General features: G+C 37.5%; 2 protein-coding genes across 4 annotated transcripts in view; one reads left to right on the forward strand and one right to left on the reverse strand.

Annotated features, from left to right (window-relative positions):
• The window catches only part of LOC136038614 (cadherin-87A-like), a 73,640-nt gene extending 73,564 nt beyond the window's left edge, over positions 1-76 (reverse strand). The window contains exon 1 of the mRNA XM_065721837.1: positions 1-76. The gene's annotated coding sequence lies outside the window, so the exon portion shown is untranslated.
• Positions 59-25,246, forward strand: LOC136038613 (2-oxoadipate dehydrogenase complex component E1-like). 3 transcript variants are annotated; one of them, XM_065721832.1, is made up of 2 exons: positions 59-109; positions 22,215-25,246. In XM_065721832.1, the coding sequence occupies exon 2, from the start codon at positions 22,266-22,268 to the stop codon at positions 24,957-24,959; it is 2,694 nt and encodes an 897-aa protein (XP_065577904.1). In that variant the 5' UTR covers positions 59-109; positions 22,215-22,265; the 3' UTR covers positions 24,960-25,246. The 3 variants fall into 3 exon arrangements, with proteins under 3 accessions (XP_065577904.1, XP_065577903.1, XP_065577905.1); XM_065721831.1 differs by having other exon boundaries at positions 81-142; XM_065721833.1 differs by lacking the exon at positions 59-109 and adding an exon at positions 140-233.
• The last annotated feature ends 1,067 nt before the right edge of the window (positions 25,247-26,313 follow it).

Below are 26,313 nucleotides of genomic sequence, written 5' to 3' on the forward strand. Positions count from 1 at the left end.
CAGAAAGTCACCTGTCACATGTTTAGGCTCCAGATAGTAGGTCTCTAGATGGCTGTAAGCATGATGTTCTTAATCACATAGAAAAATTCAATCTTTATTGGACTGACTCGTAAATCTATTTTCTAGTAAAGCATTGAGTAGGGTATGTTGTTAAAAATAAAGAATAAGAAAAATACAATTGCCACTAGGGTACAAGCTTAAAATTGGGAATGTTGAGAAAGAAGCCTAAGAAAGTATTTCTAACTTCATAATGTGTTCAATAATTTTAGTTAACACATTTTGATTATAATTCTACTATAGTTGGCCCCCAACATCCCTAATGTGCAAATATAGGCTATGGACTAAATTTTATGTTTTCATGGGTTTTTCTGTTTCTTGATTTTGTCAAAGTTTGCTCAATTTATGGGTAGGCCTACACAGGTTGAAACAAGAGTAGCCTAATGGGAAAAATTCAAGTTTAACTGCTTCTTGCTATCTTAGAAAGTTGTTGGAAACTGAAACTTTCAGGGAAGCTTCTGTAAACCTAAGTATATCCTTGGAATATATTTTGAGGTAGCCTACAAAGGCCCACCTCTACCCCTCATCCCCCTAGAGGGCACTGACCTTTGATGGCTTTTAACAATATTTATGTTATAGAAGTAAAAGGTAAAATTCTAGTTAATTGACTTCTTGCTATCTCAGTAAGGGTTTAGGTTAGGAAAATGAAACTTTCAGGAATGAATCTACAGACTAAAGTATGTCCCAGGAAGATATTTTGAAGCAATTACCTCCACTCCTTCTCCATCTAGAGGGCCCTGACCTTTGATGACCTTTAAAAATATGTGTGTTATAAAAGTGAAACCTTTCAAAATAGATCTTCTGCTTAATTGAAGTTCAACAAAATTGTTTTCAGCTTTGTAAATTTGCTCAATTCCATTTTATAAGGTTTTAAAGATATGCAAATACATTTCCTAAATTTAAAAAAAACAACATTGATATGGCTCAAAATTTTGCTCAAATAACAGGAATTGTATTTTCAGAACTAAAGGTAGATAAAAAGCTACTAGTAACTGAAAATTAAGGTAAAATGTTGTTTTGTCAAATTTCAATAGGTATAGACCTGTCATGTAGGCAAATTTCAGGGCCCTCTAGAGGGAGAAGGAGTGGAGGTGGGTGTTTTAAAATACCTTCCTGGGACGTACTTTAGCCTGTAGACCCATCCCTGAAAGTTTCATTTTCCTAACCTTAACCCTTTCCAAGATAGCAAGAAGTCAATTAACTAGAATTTTACTGAAGTAAAACCTTGAAAGATAGATTTTCTGCTCAATGAAGTACAAGGAAAGTATTTACAGTTTCAAAACTTTGCTCAATCACAATTTATGAGATTTTAAAGATTTGCAAATAGAGGCTATTTCCTAAATTAAAAAAAACCCATTGATATAGCTTGAAACTCTACTCAAAGAACAAATTTCATTTTCAAAATTAAAGCCAGCAAATAAGAAACAGAAATCTGAAAATTAAGGTATAACCTAGTGTTAAACCTAAAGACCTAACAAAACACATTTTTGTGGGCTATTTTTCAATTCTGAATACTTATTTTTAATTCTTATTTCTAATAGCATACAAGTGCATGGCAATTCTGTTTTATGTTCAATAAAAGTTAGGGAGCCTAATTGATGAAATAACAGTAGGCCTATAGCCTATATGTCAATTTTTTGGGAATTTCAGGTTCCTTCCTAGAACAGAAAATATTGTCCGTTTGTACTGTAATTAACTATACATAGGTGCAACTTCTGTAGACTACCACAAAGTGCTGACATTTGAAAAAAATGCTGCTTTTGCTAAATTTTTGAAATTTCATTTTCCATTGCCAGAACAGAAGACATTATCCTAGGGTAGTGAAATTTTGCACAATGTTACTTATGTATATACACAACTCTTCTCCTCTATCCCTAAAGTATGATAAAAAGAATTTGTTTTTTATTCCCCACTTAGCCTACTATTCATAGTTTTTGAAATAAGTTCAATATAGGCTAGTTACCACATCTAAAGGAAACAGAGTAATAAAATAAAAGTAGTACTTATATCAGTTTAGTGCTCCCACTCCCTATAAAAAATTCTGGAAGCTACTTAGTAACATTCTGAATCACTAATGTAGCCTATGTCATTCCTAAATGCAGACTATTCAACTGTATCCCTCCCCTTCCCAATGCACAAATATATAGCCAAAATTATATATATATATATATATATATATATATATATATATATATATATATATATTTCTTCTTATTAGTTTAACAGTAAACAAGCTGCAGGGAAAACACAGTTTGATGCTAGGGAATGAGGGCTCTTCTGAAGGAAGCATGCTAATAAAATAAAAGTGTTACTTTTTTTGTATAAAGTGTACAAATAAGTCTTTGCTATTTTTTGTTGTTGAAAAATTGAAATTGTATTGTGAAAAAATATTTACAACTTTAATGTTCTAAGTATTATCCATTGCTAGTTACAGCTTCTTCCCATCTTTTGGGTAGTTTACAGATATCATCTCTGAAAAATTTGACCTGTTTGGCCAATATAACAAATCCATCCACTTTTTGACTCAATCATAATTAGAAATGTGCTGGTCACACACCTGGCTGCATTAAGTGAAAGAGATAGTAATCAGGAATAATAATGTCAGGGTTGCATGGTGGATGTGGTAAGACTCTCCATTTGAGTGTTTCTAAGTATGTTTCAAAAGGTACTGCTATTGTGCCTGGCATTTGTAATGCATCTTCATACAGTAATAACTCCAGTTCTTCATCACCTTAATCCATCTGAGAGCTTTAAGGTCTTCTAGACCTGTACTTGTTTACAATACCTTAGCCTAGGCTGTTTCCAAATATAATGTTTTTTTTTTCTGACTCACTTATTTTTGCAAAAATCTTATAAAAACTATTCAACTTTTGAAAACATTTATCCCAGATGATTTAATACAATTATTTGATAAAAATATTAACTAAAACGATTTATGATTATAGATTGGCCTACCAATAGAAGTAAAGATAAAAATCTGATATTTTTATAAATCTAAGGGCTTTATAGGGGACCTTCAGAAAGAGTGGTGTGCATTGTTAGAAAAGTAACCATAATATTTGAAAAAAGCAGAAAATGACAAATCTAATGGTACTACTTTTATTTCTTAATATGTTTCCCTAATATGTGGTCAACCCTTGTAAATTTACCATTTTAGCCTGATGGTTGGGACTGGGCTGTTTAGGGTAGGCTGACTACAATCTAGAAAATTTATTTTAGTATCTAAGCTTTAACAAAAGTAATCTTGACTTCCTAGCCCATTTAAACATAATTTGTCTACCTGATAACACTTATCTTAAATTTATTGTATTGTGATAATCTGTCTTTTAATGAGATACTTTACTCTAGCTTGAAGATCCTGTTTCTAAGATTGAGTAGCATTTACCAAGCTGAGACTGCAGCTTCAAGTGCATTTATGTGGTTAGGCTCTGCTGTTAACTATCATTACATTTAAAATTGTTTACATTGTAAAATGTAGGCCCAATGGGAACATTCCCACTGTTACAGCTAAAGGTTGCATCTGAAATTTTCTCACTTCTTAGGGAACTGCTAAGCTGCCTTCAAAGACAGACTGAAGGATCAGCAGGATAATATATGTCTTGGGGACCAAAGTGTGATTGAATGTACATTGCTTTGTGGATCCTCCCTTTCAGAGCAGCTCAACAGAACCTTTTTAGCAATTATTTCAGAAGGTTAAAAAAAAATTCAGATACAGCCTTTAGGCATAACAACAACAACATGTAAAGTAGTCTATGCTGCCTCTTTATTCATACATGGGTAGGGGAGATGAAGTGAATCTGAGCACTTTGAGGAATAAATTAAGTATTAATTATTGTTTTAAAGTAGTTTTCAGAATTTTGAAGCTCTTTTTTCAAGTAGTATTCCAATCCTAACAATTACCTATTTGAATACTAGACAAGCGGCTCTTTATAGATACTGAGCAATATTAGGGTACCTTATCAAATGTGACCCTTGGGTTACTGATTATCAGAAGTCCCAAGGAGGGAAAACTATCATGGGGAAATAGAAAGATGAGTCTGTAAACTATGATTGGAATATTGGAAGCCATAATAGTGGTACCAATGGTCCAGTAGGGTCCTGAAATATAGGCACTTTGGAAAGCTATAGAAGATCAGTTAAATGTTTTTGAGAGGAATTATCTAAGGATATTCTCAGGCTCTCATTTGACTTTCTCAAACAATAAACTGTGTAAAAGACATAACTCAATCACACCGTTTTTGGGCTATATTGAAAGGAAGGCTAAGATGGCTCAGCTTCATTCCATGGATGAGACAATATTCTGTGAAAGATTTTGCTTTTTGATGGGCGATTTGATGGAAAATTCAAAAGCATATTGTCTCTGAACAGGGCAAGAAGAGGTCAAAATAGATAACTTAAAAAAAATTTAGATTCAAAATTAAAGGACATAGATTTAGTTGGAGCTAGAATATGCACAGTTTTAGTAGCATTATCATGGATGTCATCAGTAATTTTTTCTTTGGTGGGGGTGAGGATTAATAACCATGGTTGGGGTCATTTGTATGAACAAAGTGAAATGTTTTAGAAAAGAAGAGCCTCTACACTGAATGTACAGACACTAACTCAATTGACAATAGAAGTCTTGGCTTTATTTTACTTCTCTCTTTCTTAAGTTTAAATTACCTTAAATTGCAGCTTGAAGCAAATCTAAGGATTTTCCATCAATGTAATGCTCTGAAATGACTTGAGGACTTAACAGCTTCCAAGTTGCACAAGAAGTCTTGCCAGGGAGGAGGCCAAGAAGAACATTTTTGGGAATAATTTTGTGGGCCATAGTCATGTTGCTATATTTCTTTGAGTTCGAGTGATGTAAATGCTCTTTGTATGGCATTTATTTGAGGCCTTCAACCATTTTGGTAGCTCTTTATTGTGCTCTTTCTATCATTTCTTTGTCCTTCTTGAAATAATATGATGCCAGGGACATTCCAGTCTCTAGGCGCAGGGAAACTAGTGCCTTATGGAGCTTCATAAACACACTTGGGCGTGTGCTAGAGATAGTTCTTTTGATTATTCCCAGAGATGGAGGGTAGACAATGATACAGATTTTGCATGGGTGCTAAACTTAAGTTGACAATCAACAATGACTCCAAGGTCTCTTTCTTCAGAGACTGCAAAAAGGGGGTTAACTTGGAGGTGGTACTTCTGTTGTCGATTATGGTTGCCAAAGTGGATTACATGACATTATCAGCATCGAAATAGAGGAGCCATGTATCAGCCCAAGTCCCAAGAATGTCAAGTCCTTTTGCATATATTGCAGGTCAGAAGGAGTGGTTACTTTACCAACAAGTTTTGAATTGTCAGCATTCAGAGCGAGGAGGTTCAAGAAAAGATTTGATGCATCATTCATATATAAGTTGAAGAAACTCTGCCCAAGAATGGTCCCCTAGGGAACACCACATAAAATAGTAGCTACTACTACTACTACTAATAACTCACTGCAGCACCAAGCCGCCTGAGGCCAACACAGCTATGCACGCTCCTCCTCCAACCTAATCTATTTGAGGCCTACCTCTTTACACCCTCCCAAGAAGTTCCCATTTCCTCTAAATCTTTAATTATGATATCCTCCCAACCCAGATAAGGATGACTTGCTTTCCATGTAACCCCAGACAGTTGGTCAAAAAGAACAATCTTTGGCAATCTGTCATCCTTCATCCACAGAATGTGGCCTAGCCATCTCAATCTTTCTTTCATTATAGCCCTAGAAAGTGGGATTGAACCACACTTTTTGTACAACCTACTGTTTGAAATATGGTCAGTCAGCTGGGTACCCAGAACAATCTGTAAGCAATTTCTCTGGAAAACACTTAGTAAATTTTGTCTGCTTTTTGGAGTGCCCATGCTTCACAGCCATATTTGACCACTGTCATCACTGTAGCTTCAAATATTCTAATCTTGGTTTGTAGACTTATCATCCTATTCTTCCAAACTTTTTTTTTTTGGAAAAAAAAAAGGTAAGCAAAGCTGCCAACCTGATCAATCTTTTCGTTACCCAACGTCACCTTTTCATCTTCACTTATTTCTAGCCTTAGTGACTTGGTCTTCTTAACATTAATTTTCAAGCCTATTCTAGCACCCTGAATTTGCAAAACCTCTAAAAATTCATTCATTTTGTTCACACTTTCATCTAATATGCTTTAATTGTCAGTGTAATCTAAGTCCAGGAGTGTTTTTCATCCCCATTTGATTTTGTGGTCTCCAATTGCCTTTCCTGTGCTCCTTAAGATGAAGTCCATCAAAATGATCCATATAAAGGGGGATAGAACACAATCCTACTTAACTCCTCATTTAATACAAAACCAGTTGCTAACCTCATTTCCTACCTTAACTGCAGCAGTAGGCTATTATTCTTGTAGATAGCATAAATCACTTTAATGCATTTTTCTGGTATACCATATAATGATAAGACCTTTGCTAACACTCCTCTCTCAACAGAATCGAAAGCTTGCTCATAATTGATAAAACTGAGGACCAAAGGTGTTTGACAATGAAGGGGCTTCTCAATTATTAAACTAAGAGTGAAAACTTGGTTGACACATTCTCTACCTTTTCTAAAACTGCACTGTTCTTCCCTTAAAACTTTGTCTACATCATCTCTCAGTGTAAAAAGTATCATATTGCTAAGTAATTTGCTACCTACAGAGACCAGACTAATGCCTTGATAATTACGACACTCACTCTTGTCACCTTTCTTGTACAGTGGTTTAATTAAGGTTTTCCTAAAATCATTTGGTACTTCCTCTTTTTCAAAAATCATATTCATAATCTTTAGTAGCTTATTTCTAACCTCAGAGCCACAATTATTAAGAAACTCATTTATCACACTATCAGCACCTGGAGCCTTATTATTTTTTAATCCTTTTAGCACTGTTCCTAATTATTCCTCAAAAAACAAATCTTCTTTCACATCCAAGGTATCACAAACTTTTTCTATTTCATCTATATCTTTTCCTGCAACTGCAACCAAAGGCCTCGACCGAGTCCGTTGATTTTTGAATTGAAAATGGAATAGTTGTGGGAAAAGTCAAGTCATGGCCAATTGTAGAAAAAGCCAAGACAGATTGTCCAATTAAGTGGGCCTCAAGTCAAGGTTAATTTTACCCCTTTCATTGCCGTTGTTACTGTCTCCCACTTATGCTAAAATTCTCCTCTCATGCATGTCACTACACAATGCCAAACTAAAGTCAACCTTGTTGGAGGGTCTTCCCAGGGAACACATGCTGGTAGACAGTAGTCTCGGCACAGTCTCAAAATGTTCCACCCATCTTTCTTTAACTTTTTCCTTATCACTAATTGTTGCCCCATTCCTATCTTTAACTGGGACTAGTTCAGATTGACTACTGCCTTTCAATTTATTAACATGCCAGTATAATATGTTACTATTATAATATGTTACTATTATGCCGTCTAGCTGCATCTTCCAGATCCTCAGCAATTTTATCCAAGGCCTCCACTTCACAACTCCTTATTTCATATTTTAATGCTTTCTCCACTTTCTTTACATTCCTTTTGTTTTTATACGATCTATCACTCAGATAATTCTTGTACAAACCCCTTCTACTCTCTATTAAACATAAAGCTTTTGAAATTGGTGCAATTTGTTTTTATTTCTTCCAAATAAAAAAAATGTACAAATGCTAGTAATAGGATTAGAAATTATGTGCAAAAGAAGACTAGAAATATCTTACCAAAATACACATATGACAGTAAAAGAAAAACCCTCAATTGACTAGTGGAATTTCATTGTATGTTAACTTTCAGAGTCTTAAAAATTGCTTTTCATAAGCTTGAGCAGTTGTGAACTATAGTTTCAAAGCATACTTTAAAAACAGGACAGTGCACAGGAACATCAATTCACTAAAATTTAGGGGGGGGGGGGGCAAGGGTCTTTTTAATAAAAACACCAAAAAGATTGGCGCCCATAACCATGCACAAATGAGAAGTATCATTATTTGTCATTTTTCTTCACTTATATCTTATTGTTAGTTGCAGCTTGGAGTAAGTTAAAAATTTCCATCCTTGTTGTGCTCTTTGATCACTTCTATAGGAGTAATATTCTTGTCTGGCTTCTCCTTACTTCCTGGTTGAGGATCCAGTGCCCTCCTAGTTGAACAGCAGCTCTTGATGTAGCCCCTCTTTGTCATTTAAAAAATGTAAATTTGTTGAATCTTTGTCAACAAAAAAGTCTTGTTGAACCCAGAGTTTTTTTCTTTTCAATTGATACATTGTCTTTTTTGTCCAATATTTATATTAGCAGTGCCCCTGATTGCACAAAAGAATAAAATAAACTTTTATGCTGACAACTCTAAAATTAGAGCTAATACTGCAAAAGAAAGAGCCTCCTTGCAGGAACAGCTGAATAGCCTGACACACTTGTCATGAAAGTTGTTGCTAGAAAAAAAAAATGCATTGTTCCTCTCACTTGGCAAACCACTGCAAGTACCAGTGCTCATCACTCAACCACAGACCCAGGAGTCATCCAGAGCTGACACCAACAGAGGAGGAGCATGATCTTGGTACAAAAAGTAAATGCTGGCATGTTACCAGTTTTGTAGGTTTTTTTTTCTGTAAGAGTAGAATTTGAATTTACATATATTATTCAATAATGATGGTTATATCATTATTTAATATAAAATTGTACTAGGCTTATTATTATATCATTATTCTATTTAACAAAAAAGACTCAAAACGCTTTGGTGTTTGGCCATCAATTTAAGGCCAAATTAAAAGGTGTTCATCCCTAAACGGCTTGGGAAGAGGTCACATGAAAGGGTTTAAAGTAATTTGGGGCCTCATAGGAATATCGTAAAGTTTGGAGGATTTGAACAGATTTGGATGGAGGAGGGGCGTGTTGTGTTGGCCTCTGGCGGGTTAGTGCAGTAGGGAGGTGTTGTAGCAGTATCAGCACTCAATGTTTGCACATTAAGAACTTCTGAATGTTTCTGAGGAGGAAGGAGATGAGGCTAAAATTTGTATTTGCATTTTTTTTTACTTCACTTTCAAAGGACGAAATTTCGGTTCAAAGCTCTCAGTTGTCAGGGTATGTCTCTGGTCCCGCGGCCTAATTTCTGATTAAACCTAAAGTATACCTATATGAAGCTAATTTTTTAAGGCCACCCTCACTACCCCCTCGTTTAATGAAGAAGGTAAAAAAGGACCTGAATTCTTGGTTGTTGTGTCATGTGGTAGATTTTGCTGACTGTCTGGGTTTATTGGATCTAAAATCTGCCTTACCTTCCAAATCATGTTCCTTGTAAACACAAACTTTAAGAAGTCAGTTTGTCCAAGAGACCCCCCTTCCCATCAATTAATAATACTCAGAATATAATTGTTAAGAGCTTTCGAATGATATGCTACTGAAACGGATTAGTGAACACAAGGCCGATTTAATGTTTGAATAGGAGGGGGGGGGGGGTAAGTGTTCTCTCCATCAGATGACTGAGGGAAAAATATACTTCTACCTGGATATCTAGGGCTCGAGGAGTCTGCCGGTCTGAAAAAGGTGCTATGGGCCAGACATGGGATCTTGACAACAAACCAGAATTCAGAGTCTACGTGGCATCCATGCAAGCTGTACTACTGTATGTCTGCTCAAGACTAAAAGGGCTAGAGCTCTGGAGACATTCTATCAGTACTGCCTTCGCTATTCTGGCTTTTCTTTGCTATGTATTCTCATGTATGGTCTTGAGTTCCCAGTAGCAAAGCAAGATGTTGCTGTGTCTAGTCTGAAGAACTATCCCTGGTCATCAAAAGATGTCACCACAAAACTTGTGTTCACACCTTGCATCACCCCAAAGGTACGATTCGTCGAGATCCTCATTTGCAAACCACCTTATCATGGAGACAACATTAGGGAAGACAGAAGAAAAATCATGGCAAAATTCCAAAGAGGACCTTGAACCATGGGAATGCTTCCAGAGGGATGATAGGAGATGGGACAGAGACTGGCTTAACATATCTGGGGGAGCTACAACCAACTGATAGAAGTGGTCATTGGAAGTGATCCCAAGGTCTATTGGTACCAGGCAGGACAATTCTTCTTCTGGTTCCTGCTGAAATTAAATGAAGTAAGTAAGCACTCTCAGCATTTCCTCCTATCTAGAACATAAAGAATACACATCTGTATGTTTGGTCTTAAAGGTCTTTTTGTGGGTTGTGCTTGCTAAATTCAAGATTAAATTACTTTACAAATGACCAAATCTTATCTATCACAAGCTAAAAACTGGAACAGTTTGCTCTATATCAAGGTTGCCCCAATCAACAGCTTGAATCAATAGAAGATGATGCCGATCTTGCTTATCTAATGTTTGACTTCGAAGAAGAAGACTGGAAATTCAAAGAGCTGGATATCATTCAAAATCACTCAATATGCTAAGTTTTTTACATATATTATTGTCCATTTGACATTCAGGTGACTGAATAGAATTAGTTTAGTCTAATCTTTCACATCGTTGATTGCCCTGCTCGTTCAGTCTAGAAAGACATATACATAATTGGATTCTGAGGCGCAAAAAAATAAAAAAAATACCTTGTTGTTTAAGACTGGGACTGTAAACTTCAAGCAAAGTATTTTGATGTTGGCGATTTCGATGTTGTTTTTGTTTCAGTTTAGCTTCACTTTTAAGGGGCGCATCACTTTTTTGGCTTTTGTAGCTTTTGGTTTGCTCTTTACTAGGCTGCTGCTGGAACCATGATTTCTTATGGATTGTATTTTGCAGACTCTCCAGAATCATTTTTAATCTGAACCAAAAAACCATTAACTTGCATCCACTAGGAAAAAGTTAGAATGCACCTTTAGCCTGCTTTTGATTTTACCAAGAATGCATAAACTGCTAGTCAATAATATATACCTCTAAAATATACCGAAGGATTAAGTAGTCATATCCATTTTTGCGTATTTTTCAAATTAAGGGGGGAGAAGGGAAAGGAAGGAGTTGGAAGATTGATCAAAAAATGGGTTTATACAGTTACCTGTCATCAGGTTTGAAAACCAAAAGATCATCAAAAGTACTCCGTTTCTATAATACTATCACCAGAAATCGAGAAAAATTTGAATAAATCTTCATCTCTCTCTTTTTCTTTCGTTGGGTAAAAGAGCATCATTTTTAAGGGGCTTTGGGGTGATCAAAACTTTCTTCTTGTAATTGGACGTTTCTGTTTAGTCGAGTCTGAACAAAAATTACTATTTCCAAAAAATCAGAAACATGAAAATCGAATTTCAGAAAAATACCCAATACACTAAGGGTATTGAATGGGTCTTGATTCCAGCACATTGTTTTATAACAGAAAATGAATTGGCAGATCAGGCTGCAAAACAAGCCTCCCAACTTGGTCGGATCATTCAGATCCATATTACTGGTCCTGAATTCTTGTCCTCAACGAGTTCAAAAATTTTGGAGGAAGAAGAGGCTTGGCTCCATTTTTTCCATACCCAGCTCCTGGATCTCTATGATTATAAGCAGCCATCAAAAGAAATGTACCTCACATCTTGCATACTTTCGACTTGTCACAACTGAAGTTAACGCTATTCCATTGGAAAATTGCCCCATTCCTGAACTGCAGCACAAGTGGAGTGAATGAAGACACACATCCCATCATCTTGAACTGTAGAAAATAATGAAAAAAAGATGGAAATACTAAGGAATTGCTGTGGGAGGCATTTAAGGCATTCACAATGTATTATGTTCTGGGACATCTCACTTCTCCTTCTTGGGCTAGACGACTAAGCATAAACGTTTTAGGTAGGTTTGTTAAGACTACTGGTTTGGTTCATTCCCTGTAAGATTTTTTTTTCTATCCCTATAATAGTTCATTTTAGAGTCATTACATTTACTATATTATTTGTTTTTGTTATCAATACCTTATCTGCTTAGACTTTATATTTGGATACATGTGACAAGAATTATGTAAATTTGCATTATTTAACTTAATTGTGTTGTATATGTGTTTTCATTGCTGTATGATAAATTGCTGCTGGATTACTCTGACTCCCGTTTTCAACGCAGGCATTTGTTGCAGGGGAATAATCCCCTGCCAATAGCACAATAAGTGATACATGACCTAGTTCAGTGAATATTGACTGAAGTGACACCCAAGTAAGCTACTGATTACAGAAGGCACAGAATAATCGAGTGATATGAACGCAAATGACCTAATGATCATACGCGTGAAACTCCATACAATAACAACAACAGGTATAATTTGCCCTGATTCTGATATTTCTGGACTTCGTTCCCGCTTCGTTGCTGCTGACACGATCGCTCACCAAAAACTTAATTTTATATATTGATGGAATGCCCCTGAAATTTGGAGCTACTTAAAGAATGCTACAAGGCGTCCGGTTTAGTTTGTAGTCAAATATGGCTGCGTCCTGTCCCCAACTCTGAATTTTTGTCATCCAGGAGTTCAGATTGGAAAGAGCTTTCAAATTGAAGACCTTGATTAGACTAATAATGTCAGAATAATGTCAGAATACTCTGAGACCCAGAGAAAGCTCAAACTGTGCTCAATGATGTGGTTATATGGGCAGATCGCTTTGGCCTGAAAGTTAGTATAGGACGGACCATTTTATGGCAATAAATCACACGGATTCTCTTTTGCTAACTGTAAATCAAGTATAGTTGGATAAGGTCAACAGTTTCACATAACTTGGCTCCCCGCTTTGTACTGATATATCTTCAAACGCTGATATTCCAACAGCGATTGCAGAAAGTACAGACGATCTTGGCTTCCCTCAGAAAACCAGTGTGAAATTGGTGTAAACGCTAAAGTTTGAGTTTATCTGGCTTTGGTTCGAACAATACTTCTTTACAGATGCGAAACTTGGTCAATGAAGTGAGTTCATGAAAATGCACTGAATGTGTTTGAGCATACCTGTCAGCGTAGTATCCTTAGGACACACCTTAGCGGTTGCATGTCAGACGTCAATATACGACGAATGTGTGGTATCAAGAGAGGTATTACCATGATGATCAAGAAGCATCGACTGAGATGGTTGGGCCATGTCTTACACAGGCCACCAGAGTAATTTCCTTGCCGAATACTTCTAGCTGAGACCTTCAGCTCATAGAAGAGACGACAAGGAGGACAGCAAAAAAACTGGTTCCCCATTGTTTATTGCTGGGGAATTATTACGTTACATCATAGACATCATGTGCACTTCAGAAACTCGAATCAACAGCATTTTGAAAGGCTTAGCGATTATAATTCCTGAGGACGAGTCTTCTTTTTGCTTTCTCAACTCCGGATCCCTTGATGGACCTTAGATGGTGGAGTGGGCATCGTATTATTCAAAGGCCACCTATTCAACATATAAGTTATTATAGTTTATGTTCCAACCAGAGGCTTACCAGGGAGCGAAGCAGATCTTTTTTTAACAGCTTCTAACTTTTATACTTAAGAAGGTCCTGAAACTAGACCTCATTTTTATTGGAGGCGACTTTAACGCCAGATGGTAGAGCGAAAAGCCAGATTGATTGCATCCTCATGTCCCGCCGTCGGAAATCAATGGGTACGATTAGTAGATCGTACATTGGAGCAGATACTGGCTCGAAACATGGGGTAGAAAATCTAGTCAAGTTAGATCTAAAATTGCAACTAGCAGCATGCCCCAAGAGGGTACCTCTGGAAAGATTTGAAACCAATCGCTTCGGGCATTTCGCTTAGAGATGTTTATTCACTTTGACAAAGTGCAAGTGACCGACGAGCAAACCTAAAGTTTGGATGGAAAGTGGCTGACCATATGCAATACAATCCACAAGGCTACGGAAGCTACGATAGGATAATGTAAAAGACTATCCAAAAATGGATGTCAACACGCACAGTTCAACTGTCCAAGCACAAGCAAAAAATATCAGACAGAAAATCAGTGTTGTTCAAGTGCCTGAAAAGAGAAGGCCACCAGTCAGCTTAGAATGATAGGGACCAGTACTGGGAAGAAATAGCTGTAGACCTGGTAGCCGCGGCTTCTAGATATGACACCAGGAAGATGCATCAACTCTTAAAAAATGAGGATTAAATCACATAAGCCTACTAGTACGTCTGTCGAAGATGAAAACGGCAAGTTACTCTCAAATAATCCCGAAATAATTAATCGCTGGAAGGAGGACTTCGACAAACTACATAAGCAGCACCAACTCTCCAAAGCAATGGATCATAATCAGTGTCACCAAAATCTAAGTTGCAGCCCTGATGACCTGCAGGAACCAAATTCATCCAGCATTATTTACAAAGACGTGAAGGTGGCTCCCCCCATGTTAAATGAAGTCCGACAAGTAATCAGTTGTCTGAAAAGCAATAAAGCCCCTGGTCCTGATGCTATTCCGGCCGAACTTCACAAGTATGGAGGGACAGCACTTTTCAGCAGGCTGAATAAGTTAACATTTCGTATATGGGAAGAAGAGATGGTCTCACAGGATTGGAGAGACTCTATTATCCTTCCGGTCTTCAAAAAAGGGCTAAAGACAAAGTGCAGCAATTATTGCGGGATCTCTCTGATCTGTACTGCTGCCAAAATATTTTCCATTGTGCTACGTAATCGTTTTCGTATCCAGCGAGACGTGAAGACAAGGCCCAACTAAGCGGAATTTCGCCCTGGTATGGGAACAATCGACCAACTATTCGTCATAAGACAAACCCTTGAACATACACTGGGCAAAACACCAGAAACTGACAGTTTCTCTATTCCTAGATTTTATTACAGCTTTGATTCTTTTTTATGGAATGGAATCTGGATGGCCATGACAGAGGATGGAGTACCAGGCAAGATAGTCAGACTTATCCAAGGATACTGCCAGCATACGCGAGCCTAAACTCAGATCGGCGGGGAGCTCTCCTTGATGTTTCGAATTGAGTTTGATGTCCGACTGGGATGTATATTGTCTCTTGTCTTATTTAATTTCGAAATCAACTGGATTATGACGAGAGGAATTGCAACCTTTTCAGACGTTGAATTAAGTCCCAATTTTGTCATCACTGATCTGGACTACGCTTACAGTATTTGCTCACTAGCTGAATCTAATTCAGAAGCACAATCCATGCTATCTAAGGTGGCTGAAGAATCCTCCCTGGTCGGCCTGAAGATAAGCTCCTCGAAGACAAAAGTCATGGTGCCCGTTATATCATCTCAAAACCCCCCAATCGTTCTAGAATAGTTGCCCATAGACGATATTCCTGAATTCAAGTACCTAGGATCTCTGCTAGACCCAAAAGGAGGATGTACATCAGAAATTCACTCGCGAATCGCTTCAGCAACTGAGTTCTTCACCCTGCTAAATCACTCTCTATGGAACCAGAAAAATGTTTGTTTGAAAACAAGAATAAGGACATATCAGGCCCTTGTTTAGTCTGTCTTACTGTACGGCTATGAGACGTGGGCTCTGAAAGAATCCGACATTGAAGCCCTCAACATATTTGATCATTCATGTCCAAGGAGAATCATTGGCATTAAACTACGTGATCGAGCCAGCAATGACGAACTCCGCAAAATCTGCCATAAGTGGTTTGATTTAGCTCCTATAATTAAAAAAGATTTCGATGATTTGGCCATACACTTCGCCGCCCACACCACACCTTCGTCAATAGAGCCTTCAGATGTACTCATCTTCCGGGATGGAAAATGCGACATGGGGGACAGAAGAAAAATGTGGCTCGCCTGCGTCAAGGCTGACCTAGACCTAATCGGTTGCTTCAAGAAGTATGGACAAAGATGGAAAACGTCCTGGCTTGAATTGACTGAGCCACTCACGAAAGACCGAGACTCTTGGCTTACTATAATGGCGATGCCACTGGACGCCAGGGAGAGCTGAGATGCTTGAGTCCTGCTACAAGTACAACTAAGAACTTAATGGGGGTTCAGAATGTTCAGTCACAGATGGACAACCTAATGGCTCCCGCTTTCAAAGCAGCTGGCAGCAGACCTCATTACTTGATATAAACAGGTCTGCAAGTTCCTTGACGCCGGGAAGGTGGAAAAGCCTGACTCTCGCCACAGGTACAAGTAAAGTAAGTAACAGGAACTCATTTGAATGCCATTGACAAATAGATTGTCTATATGAATCTATTTATTTTGGGGTTCATATGAATTATTTTTAGGGGGCATGGTGAAATTGAATAGTTTACGAAGCCTATGAATTATGAATTCATAGGCATTCATTCAATTATGAATTCCACTGATGTGGCCAAATGTACTTCATACATCTTGGTTTGAACTAAGGGTCCATATCCTTATTTGTGTTGCGAGAGCAACACTTTGGTTTTGTCCCGTTTTTTTTTGTTTTTTTTTCCTATGCCGCCGATCTCAGCTTATTCCTGGAAACTGGTAAGGGTCTAACCTGTGCGGTTTTTACGGAAAGTGTGGACCTCAGGCCGGATTGATGAATATGACATTACATTTTGGAAAGCTCCGTAGAACTCTTGCCTGGGGCCAAAAAGGATGGTTTTTGCTTGTCCTCGAGCCAGAGCCTATGGTGTGCGAAGTGAAGTGGAGTTATATAGCCTATGTCAGAGAGGAGTATCTGAAGTTGTGCAGCCAAGCTTTCGTTTCATCAAACCATGTTTCTGCTTTCGAGTGGAAAGCTCCGTTCTAGCAGGCAAGCAGGCAGGCACCAATTTCAAATTGAAGATGGACTAAAATCTATAAGTGTTAAATATATGCGGTAGTTCCCCGGCCCCACAGCCAATATATCTTCTTTGAGTGATAAATAGAAAAATTTACAGAAACAAAAAAGTGCGATTTTCCCACGGGTCCGAAAGTGCTGCCATCTATTGTTTCTAGCCATTTCTGTTCGTGATTTCAGCTGACTTTACCATTCTTTTTTTTCTACTTGGGATTGCAATAGAGAAATGGTATCAGATATACCTCTTAAACTTTAAAAGTTCTCTCATTGCTAAAGAAATTAGAGCTTATCCTTTGCTCCTTTCTAAGTGGTGGTGTTAGAAAGTTGGCCTCCGGCAAAAAAGTCAACTTTTGAACTAAGACAGATAGAATTTTTTTTTCAATGACAATCGATAGACCTTGATGAGCTGATCAAAGTATATGTCATCCATTTTTTGTTACAAAAATTCCTTCATGACATACACCAGTTTGAAAGTTTCAAGGGGTTGACAACTTCAGTGGTAAGGTACACACTTGAACCAAAAATAGGCCGATACCAATTGTGAGATATGTAGGGGACTTCCAAGCAACAACCGATTATTAGCTTAAAATCATCTTTGGCAATGAGGGGTTTGCAACTTTTGCTGATTGGTGTACCTATTATCTGTTTCTGGTGTAATTGATGGTAAGAACAACTTGGTTCCCGATTGTAAGACATGTAGGGGAGTTGTAAGTAATAATCGGCTGTTAGGCTACAATGACTTCAGCGACAAGGGGTTTGGAACTTTTGCTAGTTGGTGTACCCATTATTTGTTTCCGGTGAACTTGGATGTATATCCCGGGAGAGGGACTTGTAAGTAAGAATCGGTTGCTAGAGGAGGCTCACGAGGGGCTACAAATTTGTGCAAATTGGTACACATCTATGGAATCAGGGACCCATAAATTTCCTGTAATGACTCGCCATCCAATAATAAGCGATCCTGGATGGCGAGTCATTACAGGAAATTTATGGGTCCCTGATGGTATTTTGATCCTGAAAAGTTACAGATAGCTTTATAATACCAACTAGATTACATAAGATAATGTTCCAAGTTTCCATCCGTCACGATGTCTACGATTGAAAAGGATAAAGTTCAACCGGCTGTAAAGTGACATTTAGGGGCCTGATAAGTAATAATCGGCTGTTAGTGTGGACCTCGGGCCGGATTGATGAATATGACATTATATTTTGGAAAGCTCCGTACGACTCTTGCCTGGGGCCAAAAAGGATGGTTTTTGCTTGTCCTCGAGCCAGAGCCTATGGTGTGCAAAGGATAAAGTTCAACTGGCTGCAAAGTCAATTTAGTCCCTTCTTCCAATATTTTTTTTTTTTCAACCCTGAGGAATAGCCTTTGATCATCTGATTACTGATTGTGTTATTCTTTGTCTCTCACGGAAGAGGGATTTGTAAGCAAGAATGGGTTGCTAGAGGAGGTTCATGAGGGGCTACAAATTTGTGCAAATTGGTGCACATCTATGGTATTTGATCCTGAAAAGTTACGGATAGCTTTATAATACCAACTAGATTATATAAGATAATGTTCCAAGTTTCCATCCGTCACGATGTCTACGATTGAAAAGGATAAAGTTCAACTGGCTGCAAACTCAATTTAGTCCCTTTTTCCGATATTCTTTTGCTGTTGTTTTTTTCAACGCTGAAGAATTTGATCATGTGATTACTGATTGTGTTCTTCTTTGAATATGCCGTTTTGAAAGCTTTGATAGTTTTGACAACTTCAGCATTTAACCGATAGCGAAGAAACAAAACCAAAGTGTTGCTCTCGCAACACTTTAATCGGCAAAGCCGGACAAAGGTTGCCGCAACACTTCACGTTGCCCAGGCAACGTAGCTCTAGTTTTTTATTATTCTAGATTGAAGGAAGAAAGAGTGAGAGAAAGTTTGAAATATAACATAAACTGCTATATCTATCGACTTCCAGAGGATGGTGAGACTTGTCTGAAAAATCACCAGTCATCTAAGTTTTCAAATAACAGGCGCTACTGTTCATGGGTTATGCTGTATTTTTTTTCAAATGGTAGAATTCAGTCAAAGTTTTTTTTATGTGTATTCTATAGCTAGTTCATTAATATTACGAAATTTACATTTTATCATTTATTGGAGCTATGGGTGTATGTAGGGAATCGTGATCTTTTGCCCTATCCCACTCTACCCTTGATAATTTAATTCATTTGAGGGTTGATAAAACTATATACATTGCTGTATAATTGCGCATCAGCTACTTTGAAGGAGCAGTAGTGGAATTCTGTGTAGGTGGGTGTACCCATTTTTTTTCTTACTGTATCTGTATTTTATAGCTGGTTTATTAATATTAAAGAAATGCACATTCCGATTATTATTAATTTGAAACATGTGTCTGCAGTGGATTGAGACCTTTGTACCCTGTTCCCTTGCCCTCAGGTACATTTAAGACTTTTCCCCCACCCCTCCCCAAAATTGCAGACCTGATATGGTCGACAGGTATAACAGGTATGGTCCTGGTCGATGCCGTGCAAATTTTTATGCATTTGCTACACAATTTTAAAGTTTGATTGGATACGTGAAAAGTAAATAATTCCACTAAAATGAAATGAATAAAGATCCTATCTTAACTTCACTAGTCGAATAAAGAAGCTTTTTAACTTGTAAAGGAAAAAAAATATGCTAGAAACATTCCTCCACAGTCCAATATAATATACAGTTTCATCCATGCCCACTTATCAATGTACTGATCACCAACGTCTAAGATGTAGCTAAACTCAATAAATACAGAATAATAATAAAAAAACAACAAATTATGAGGCTACAGTGGTTGCTTTCCTTATTACTAATTAAAAGAAAATCACACAATAAATGTTTTCTAAAAAAAAGTAAAGTAATCTGAATAGCCAAAATAAGCAGAAACAGAGGTATATATTAAGTCAAACTTCAAACAAGTAGACATTTCTCTAAATGAATACACGAGACCTTAATTAAGTTAGACTTAAAACAACTAGAAATCCCTATGAATAAATAAGTGAAACCTGAAATGGACAAAAATTAAACGAAGTATCAATTTTAAAACGTCCAAAACTACCATAAATATGTGTGGGGCAACTGCCTCCCAAATAGGCTAGAGTTTAGCTTGGACTTTAACAAGAAAAAACAAATCTATTTTGAACAGCTTTTTCCAATAATAACATTGAAATAATAAATGCTGCTCAAACTTCCAGGAATTCTTATTTCTGAAGAATTTGAAACTATTAATTCTGTTCGATTAGCTTAAAATGCAATAAATTTTCATAAATGTTTTCTTCCTTCTACATCTTCCTTGTTTCAATTGTATTGAGAATCGATTGATAAATAGTTATTGATTTGCTATTTCCAAATATTGCTTAAGCAAACTAAACATAATGCTTCAAAAATCGAAAATCGAAAAAACGGTTGATATAAACATTTATTTTAAGGCTTCATTAACTAAGTTGTTTCATTCAAGCAACGATAAAACTGTACATTGATGTATAATTGCGCATCAGTTATTATGGAGGAGTGGCAGGTTTGCGCGCGCGCGTGTGTGTGTGTGTTTGGGGGGGTATTTAAAATGTCACCAAGTGCGTTTTTATGCTCCTATTTTTAAGGAGTATTTGGGGTGGGTGTTGAAATTATTCTCCTAATCCCCCTTCATTTTTGGGAATATTCATAATTAAGTCGGTAATACGGGTGCTGTGGGGTGATAGATTCCCCCTCGTGTCGCACAAACTATTTTGTGTGTAATATAAGAGACTAAGTTCTTGAGCTTAACGGTTCAAACCGTGGTGAGGTGAGGGCGGAGCATCGTGAGCGCCATCAGAAAAATTTCAAGGAGAGTGAGAGGGGGGGGGGTAAGTACTACCAGGAATTTCGCTCTCATCGAAATTGAAATGATCATCCTACTATTTATTTTTATTATCTCAGACCCTCTCCTGTCCAAATAATTATTTGGAGGGGTGTAATTTTTCAGGGATGAGTTTCATTCTTGAAGCAGAGTTGTGCGAATATAAAACGTATATGTAAAAATGCGGATTGAAGGAAAGAGCAGTAGCTTCTATAATGAAAAAGAGAGCGGCAAAAAGTTCATAGTAGCAAACTATAAGTGAATATCGACCATTGTCAACAAAATCCGAAACTCAGAAAAGACGGAAACTACGTATATTATTTGTGCTGATTCTAAATTTGCAAAACATATTGATTTTAAAGTTACTGATTGAAATCTATAAGCACATAAATGTATGCATAACTTTAGAACTAAGAACTACAATTTTCTAAAAAGGAGTGCGAACTTGATGGAAACGATGCAATAAAATTGGACACATATGAGAATATGTAGACCCCAAAGCATCTATCGATAAGATTAGAAATTTCTTATTTTTCAGAGAAGGAACATCTATAATCCGTATTCCTTGATTATTGCAAGAGGATTCATTCAAATGGATATTTAAACATCTACCGCCGTTTTAAGGGTAACCAAAGAGATCCCACTATGGGAAACTGTCACATTCTAGTATTTTGGCTCGTAAGGCAGTAATTTTTGTGTGAACAGGGTCAATTTATGCTCCGAACTATTATAAGGGTATTTATTTAGCCTCCCAGTATAAGAAGCAATGCTGAGGTACAGTATACTAGTCATGCCTAAACTTAAACACAGCTGATGAAAGTGAACCCTTGTTATAGTCCGTTTATAGAACAAAGTAATAGCTATAGTAAATGACGCATTTACACATTATATATTAGAGTGTTGGCTGATGGATTTTCTTATGGGAAACGGGAGGGGCACTTAAAACCAAAGAAGCTCTTTTAAGCCAATTCATTCAGACTTCCTATGAGAGTTGCCTTAAATGGATATTCAGAGGGTTTCGGATTTAACCTCTGACTTCCCTCCTTCGTTTATCAATACATGAATGGATAAATAAAGCATAAAACTTGCAGTGTGAGGGCTAGGTGGGCAAAAGCTTCCCTCTGATTGTGGAGACAGAAGTTCATTTTGAATCCCCTTCCTTTTACGCTACTACTTTTTACGCTTTTCGTCCCCAACTCTTTAAAAACAACTGCCCGAGCAAAATCGCACTCATAAATGCCTTAAATATAGCACTACAATGATTTAGAATGAATAGGGGGATTGAAGGTGCATCCTCATGTACGGGGTACTTTCTGACCCTTTTAAGTTTTAGTATCACTTTATTTTCATTTGGAAAAAAAAATTGTTTTTTAATTTTGTTGAGGGCCAAACTGTGGAGTAGATTATTTATTGTTTACAACACAATAATAATAAAAGTAAGGACAAAACTTTTTTTTACGTTTGGTAAAACATGAATTACAGATAATTGTTCAAGTTTCTTTAGACTGATTTCAGGTAATCACATAACCACTTATGTGTGCAAGTATGATAGTACAGTTCCAAACCTCCTTGTTATCTTTTCTGATTTACTATCTCTAAGCCGTTGATTTACTAATCTTGCATATATTTTTTAGGTGAATTAATCGATAAATTGAGAAGCTAGACACTGCCATCCCAATTGTATAATGCAGAAATCTTTGGCTTTATGTCAACGAACCAAAAATCTAATATGTTCAACATCCTTTTACCATTCAAAAACCCCTATTTACGGTGCGCGAGTAATGGAAGTACAAAACCAGGCTATTATAACTGAATCTGATCATAGAGTTTTTCGTCTGGTTGATGCTTTTGTACAGAAAGGGCACATTTACGCTAGGATTGATCCTCTCCAAGAAATCTCCTCTTCGGTTCCTGTGCCTTTACAACTACATCCTGAAAAGTTTCATATCAACAGCTCTGACACTCTTTTCATAGACGGGACTGAAATGACAGCCTTTCAATTTGCTGAAAAGCTTTCAAGTGTTTTTTGTGGTAATATTGGTTTTGAGTTTGGCTATGTGGAAGATGATGAGAAAAGATTCTTGCTTTCTTTATTGAAAAATAAATACATGTTAAACACTGACGAACAAAGAGGTGCTTTGGAAGAAATGTTAAAAAGCCAAGTTTTTGACCAATTTTTAAGTAATAAGTTTCCCACGGTGAAAAGGTATGGTGGTGAAGGCGCAGAAAGTATGATGCCCTTTTTTATGGAAATATTTAAACAGTGTAGCATAAAAGGTGTCACAGACGTGGTTTGTGGTATGCCTCACCGTGGACGTTTAAATTTCTTAACTGGAATCCTGAATTTTCCACCTGAGCTTGTATTTAGAAAAATTAAAGGGCATTCTGAATTCCCTGAAAATTTCAAAACTATTGGAGATGTTCTATCTCATCTTTCTATCTCCACTGACATACAAATAAGTCACAATAATGTGCATTTTACGTTAATACCTAATCCTTCTCATTTAGAAGCTATCAATCCTGTCGTTGTAGGGAAGACTCGTTCTAAACAACAATCGAAAAAAAGCGGCTCCTATTCAAATACAGGGGAGTCAGAAGTATTATGCTTACAAGTACATGGAGACGCAGCTCTTGCTGGTCAAGGCATCATTCAAGAAACCTTAGCTTTGTCTCGAGTACCTCATTACACAGTTGGAGGAAGTATACATTTAGTTATTAACAACCAAATCGGTTATACCACTCCAGGAGATAGAACACGTTCATCTCGTTACGCAACTGACATAGCAAAGATGATAGAAGCACCTGTGCTGCATGTTAATGGAGATGATCCAGAAGCTGTCATAAAATCTGCAATTATTGCTGCTGACTACCACCATGAATATAAAAAAGATATATTTATTGATTTAATCTGTTACAGAAGATGGGGACATAACGAACTTGACGATCCAACTTTTACAAATCCTGAAATGTACAAACTCATCAACAACCGTGAAACAATTCCTGATAAATATGCAAAACAGCTAATTGATCAAGGAATTATATCTAAGGAAGAAGTAAATAAAATAGTGAGTGACTACAATAAACAATTAAACAAAAGTTACAAAAATATGGAAAATTTTTCCCCTCCAATACCTTGCTTTTCAAAGCAGTGGCAGGGAATTTATCAGTCGAATCGTAATTTAACCCAGTGGGATACTGGAATTGAAGTACCACTCCTAAAATATATTGGTTCCAAAAGCTGTCAGTATCCAAACGATTTTCATATTCATCCACATTTGCTAAAAACGCACATAAAAAATAGGCTTTCGAAAGTCGAGGAAGGCCTTTCTGTTGACTGGGCCACAGCAGAGGCATTAGCTGTCGGTTCTTTGCTTTGTCAAGGTTTTGACGTCCGAATTAGTGGCCAAGACGTTGGAAGAGGTACTTTTTCACACAGACATGCAATGCTTGTTGATCAAACGTCAGGCCAGATATACATACCTCTAAATGAACTGTTCCCTAATCAGAAAGGTCACCTTGAAATTGCTAACAGTATTTTATCGGAAGAGGCAGTGCTGGGCTTTGAGTATGGGATGAGTATTGAACGTCCTGATATTTTAGTGATATGGGAAGCTCAGTTTGGTGACTTTTTTAATGGCGCACAGATTATAATTGACACATTTTTATCATCTGGTGAAGCGAAATGGCTATTGCAGAGTGGTATTACCATCCTTTTGCCACATGGATATGACGGTGCGGGACCAGAACACTCGTCTTGTCGTATTGAACGTTTCCTACAGCTTACTGACTCAAGTGAAACTCAGGTAGATGGGGATGATGTAAACCTTCAAATTGCCAATCCCACGACGTCTGCTCAGTACTTTCACTTACTAAGGCGACAGATGCTTAGAAGCTTCAGAAAACCCTTGATCATTGCTTCCCCTAAAACACTACTTCGTCTACCTTCTGCATCATCTACTCTTCAAGAAATGTCTTCCAGTTCGAGTTTCAAGCCAGTCATAGGGGACGAGACTGTAAGCCCACAAAAAGTCACTAAAGTAATTTTTGTTTGTGGAAAACACTATTATGCTCTTGCAGATCAGCGGGAAAAACGCGGAATTGATGATATCGCTATAATTAGAGTTGAAGAATTATGCCCATTCCCAACAGTTCACCTGCAAGGTGAATTAAAAAAGTATCCTAAAGCTCAATATTTCATCTGGAATCAGGAAGAACCTAGAAATATGGGTGCCTGGAGCTTTGTATCACCTCGATTTGAGAATCTCGTCGGCAAGAAGTTAGACTTTGTTGGCCGGAAAGAGCTGCCTGCACCTGCTGTAGGCATTGGCTTACTCCATAAAAAAGAAGTGGAAAATCTGCTGTGCCAATCTTTCGAGTAAATTATCTCTTCTTTCTCATGGCCATTTTTATCTTTTGGAGGGATTGTTTGTGCCAAAAAGCAGATCACGGTTCATGTCCATAATTCTTTATTTTTTTCAATGCGTCATGAAATTGTACATAGATTTTTAAAATTTGTTAATTTTAACGTAAAGAATTTGTATTTATAGGCTTGAAGGGAAGCTGCTAAATTGTACAATTGCACTTATGCGCTTGTCGAGGCTTGTACTCTTGGATCTGCAGATCAGTTCTTATATTCTTGACTAAATAAACCTATTATTTATTTCCATTTTAAAAGAAAAGGTATTGCACTGAAAAGGTTTACTATTCTTTTCAAGGAGGCACACTCGTGCCTCTATAAAGAGGCGACACACGACAATGTTAAGCGATCTTCGGTTCCAGTGGTCGCAGACGGATGGGGAGGGATGCATTTCGTAGCCCGAGCTCCAACTAAGAAACCTGCAAAATTTCATCCCCCTCCAACTTTTTCTTCATGGGGAAAATCTGGCCGAAAGTTTCGACCTGTCAACCCAAGCCCCCCTTTAACGTTGTCCGATCGGGCTGAAATTCACAAGTTAAGGTCCCCTAGGGCCCAGGAGCTTATCCGCGAAATTTCAGCTTGATCCGATAACTCCTTCCCTGTTTTCCAGAAACCACGCATAGCCACTTAAAATTCATTTACTTTTTTTTCCTAGACGCCTACAGGTCACATCCGACATCGGATCTGGGTGTACGAAGACTCATTCGATGCGGAATTCTCCGAGTAAGTGCCCATGAAAGTTTCGTAGGAAAATCTTAACCCCCCGAAAGTTTCGACCCTCCAACCCCCCCCACCCCTTTTAACGTTGTCCGATCGGGCTGAAATTCACAAGTTAAGGTCCCCTACGGCCCAGGAGCTTATCCGCGAAATTTCAGCTTGATCCGATAACTCCTTCCCTGTTTTCCAGAAACCACCCATTAGCTATTTAATTAACGGATTTCTCTCCATAAGAGCCCATGTTAATTTGAAATTTTTAAAAGCTATTGAGAAGTTATATTTACACACATGCAAGTTATTAGCTCAGTTGGTAGAGCGTGAGACTTTTAATCCTCGGGTCAAGGGTTCAAGTCCCTTACGGGCGGTTTTTTTTCACAACATCAAAAAAATTTTTATAACACCTGGACAGCTTATCATTTGAGAGACGAGGAGTACAGGAATTATTAAATTACATCCACCATGGATTGTAGAAAAACGTACAGAAATAATATGAAAAAAACTTCGTTTTCTTAAAGAGTTAAAGAGGCTGCGTCCCAAAGTCGAACCTTAAAACGTACAGGAATTAGAAGAGGCAGTTGGGGGGCTGCCGCCCCCCAAAC

This window comes from Artemia franciscana, chromosome 18 (assembly GCF_032884065.1).
Source record: "Artemia franciscana chromosome 18, ASM3288406v1, whole genome shotgun sequence".
Lineage (NCBI taxonomy): Eukaryota > Metazoa > Arthropoda > Branchiopoda > Anostraca > Artemiidae > Artemia > Artemia franciscana.

Excerpts from the sequence above, each read along its gene's own strand:
- LOC136038613 (XM_065721832.1), top strand. The coding sequence starts at position 22,266 with ATGCAGAAATCTTTGGCTTTATGTCAACGAACCAAAAATCTAATATGT.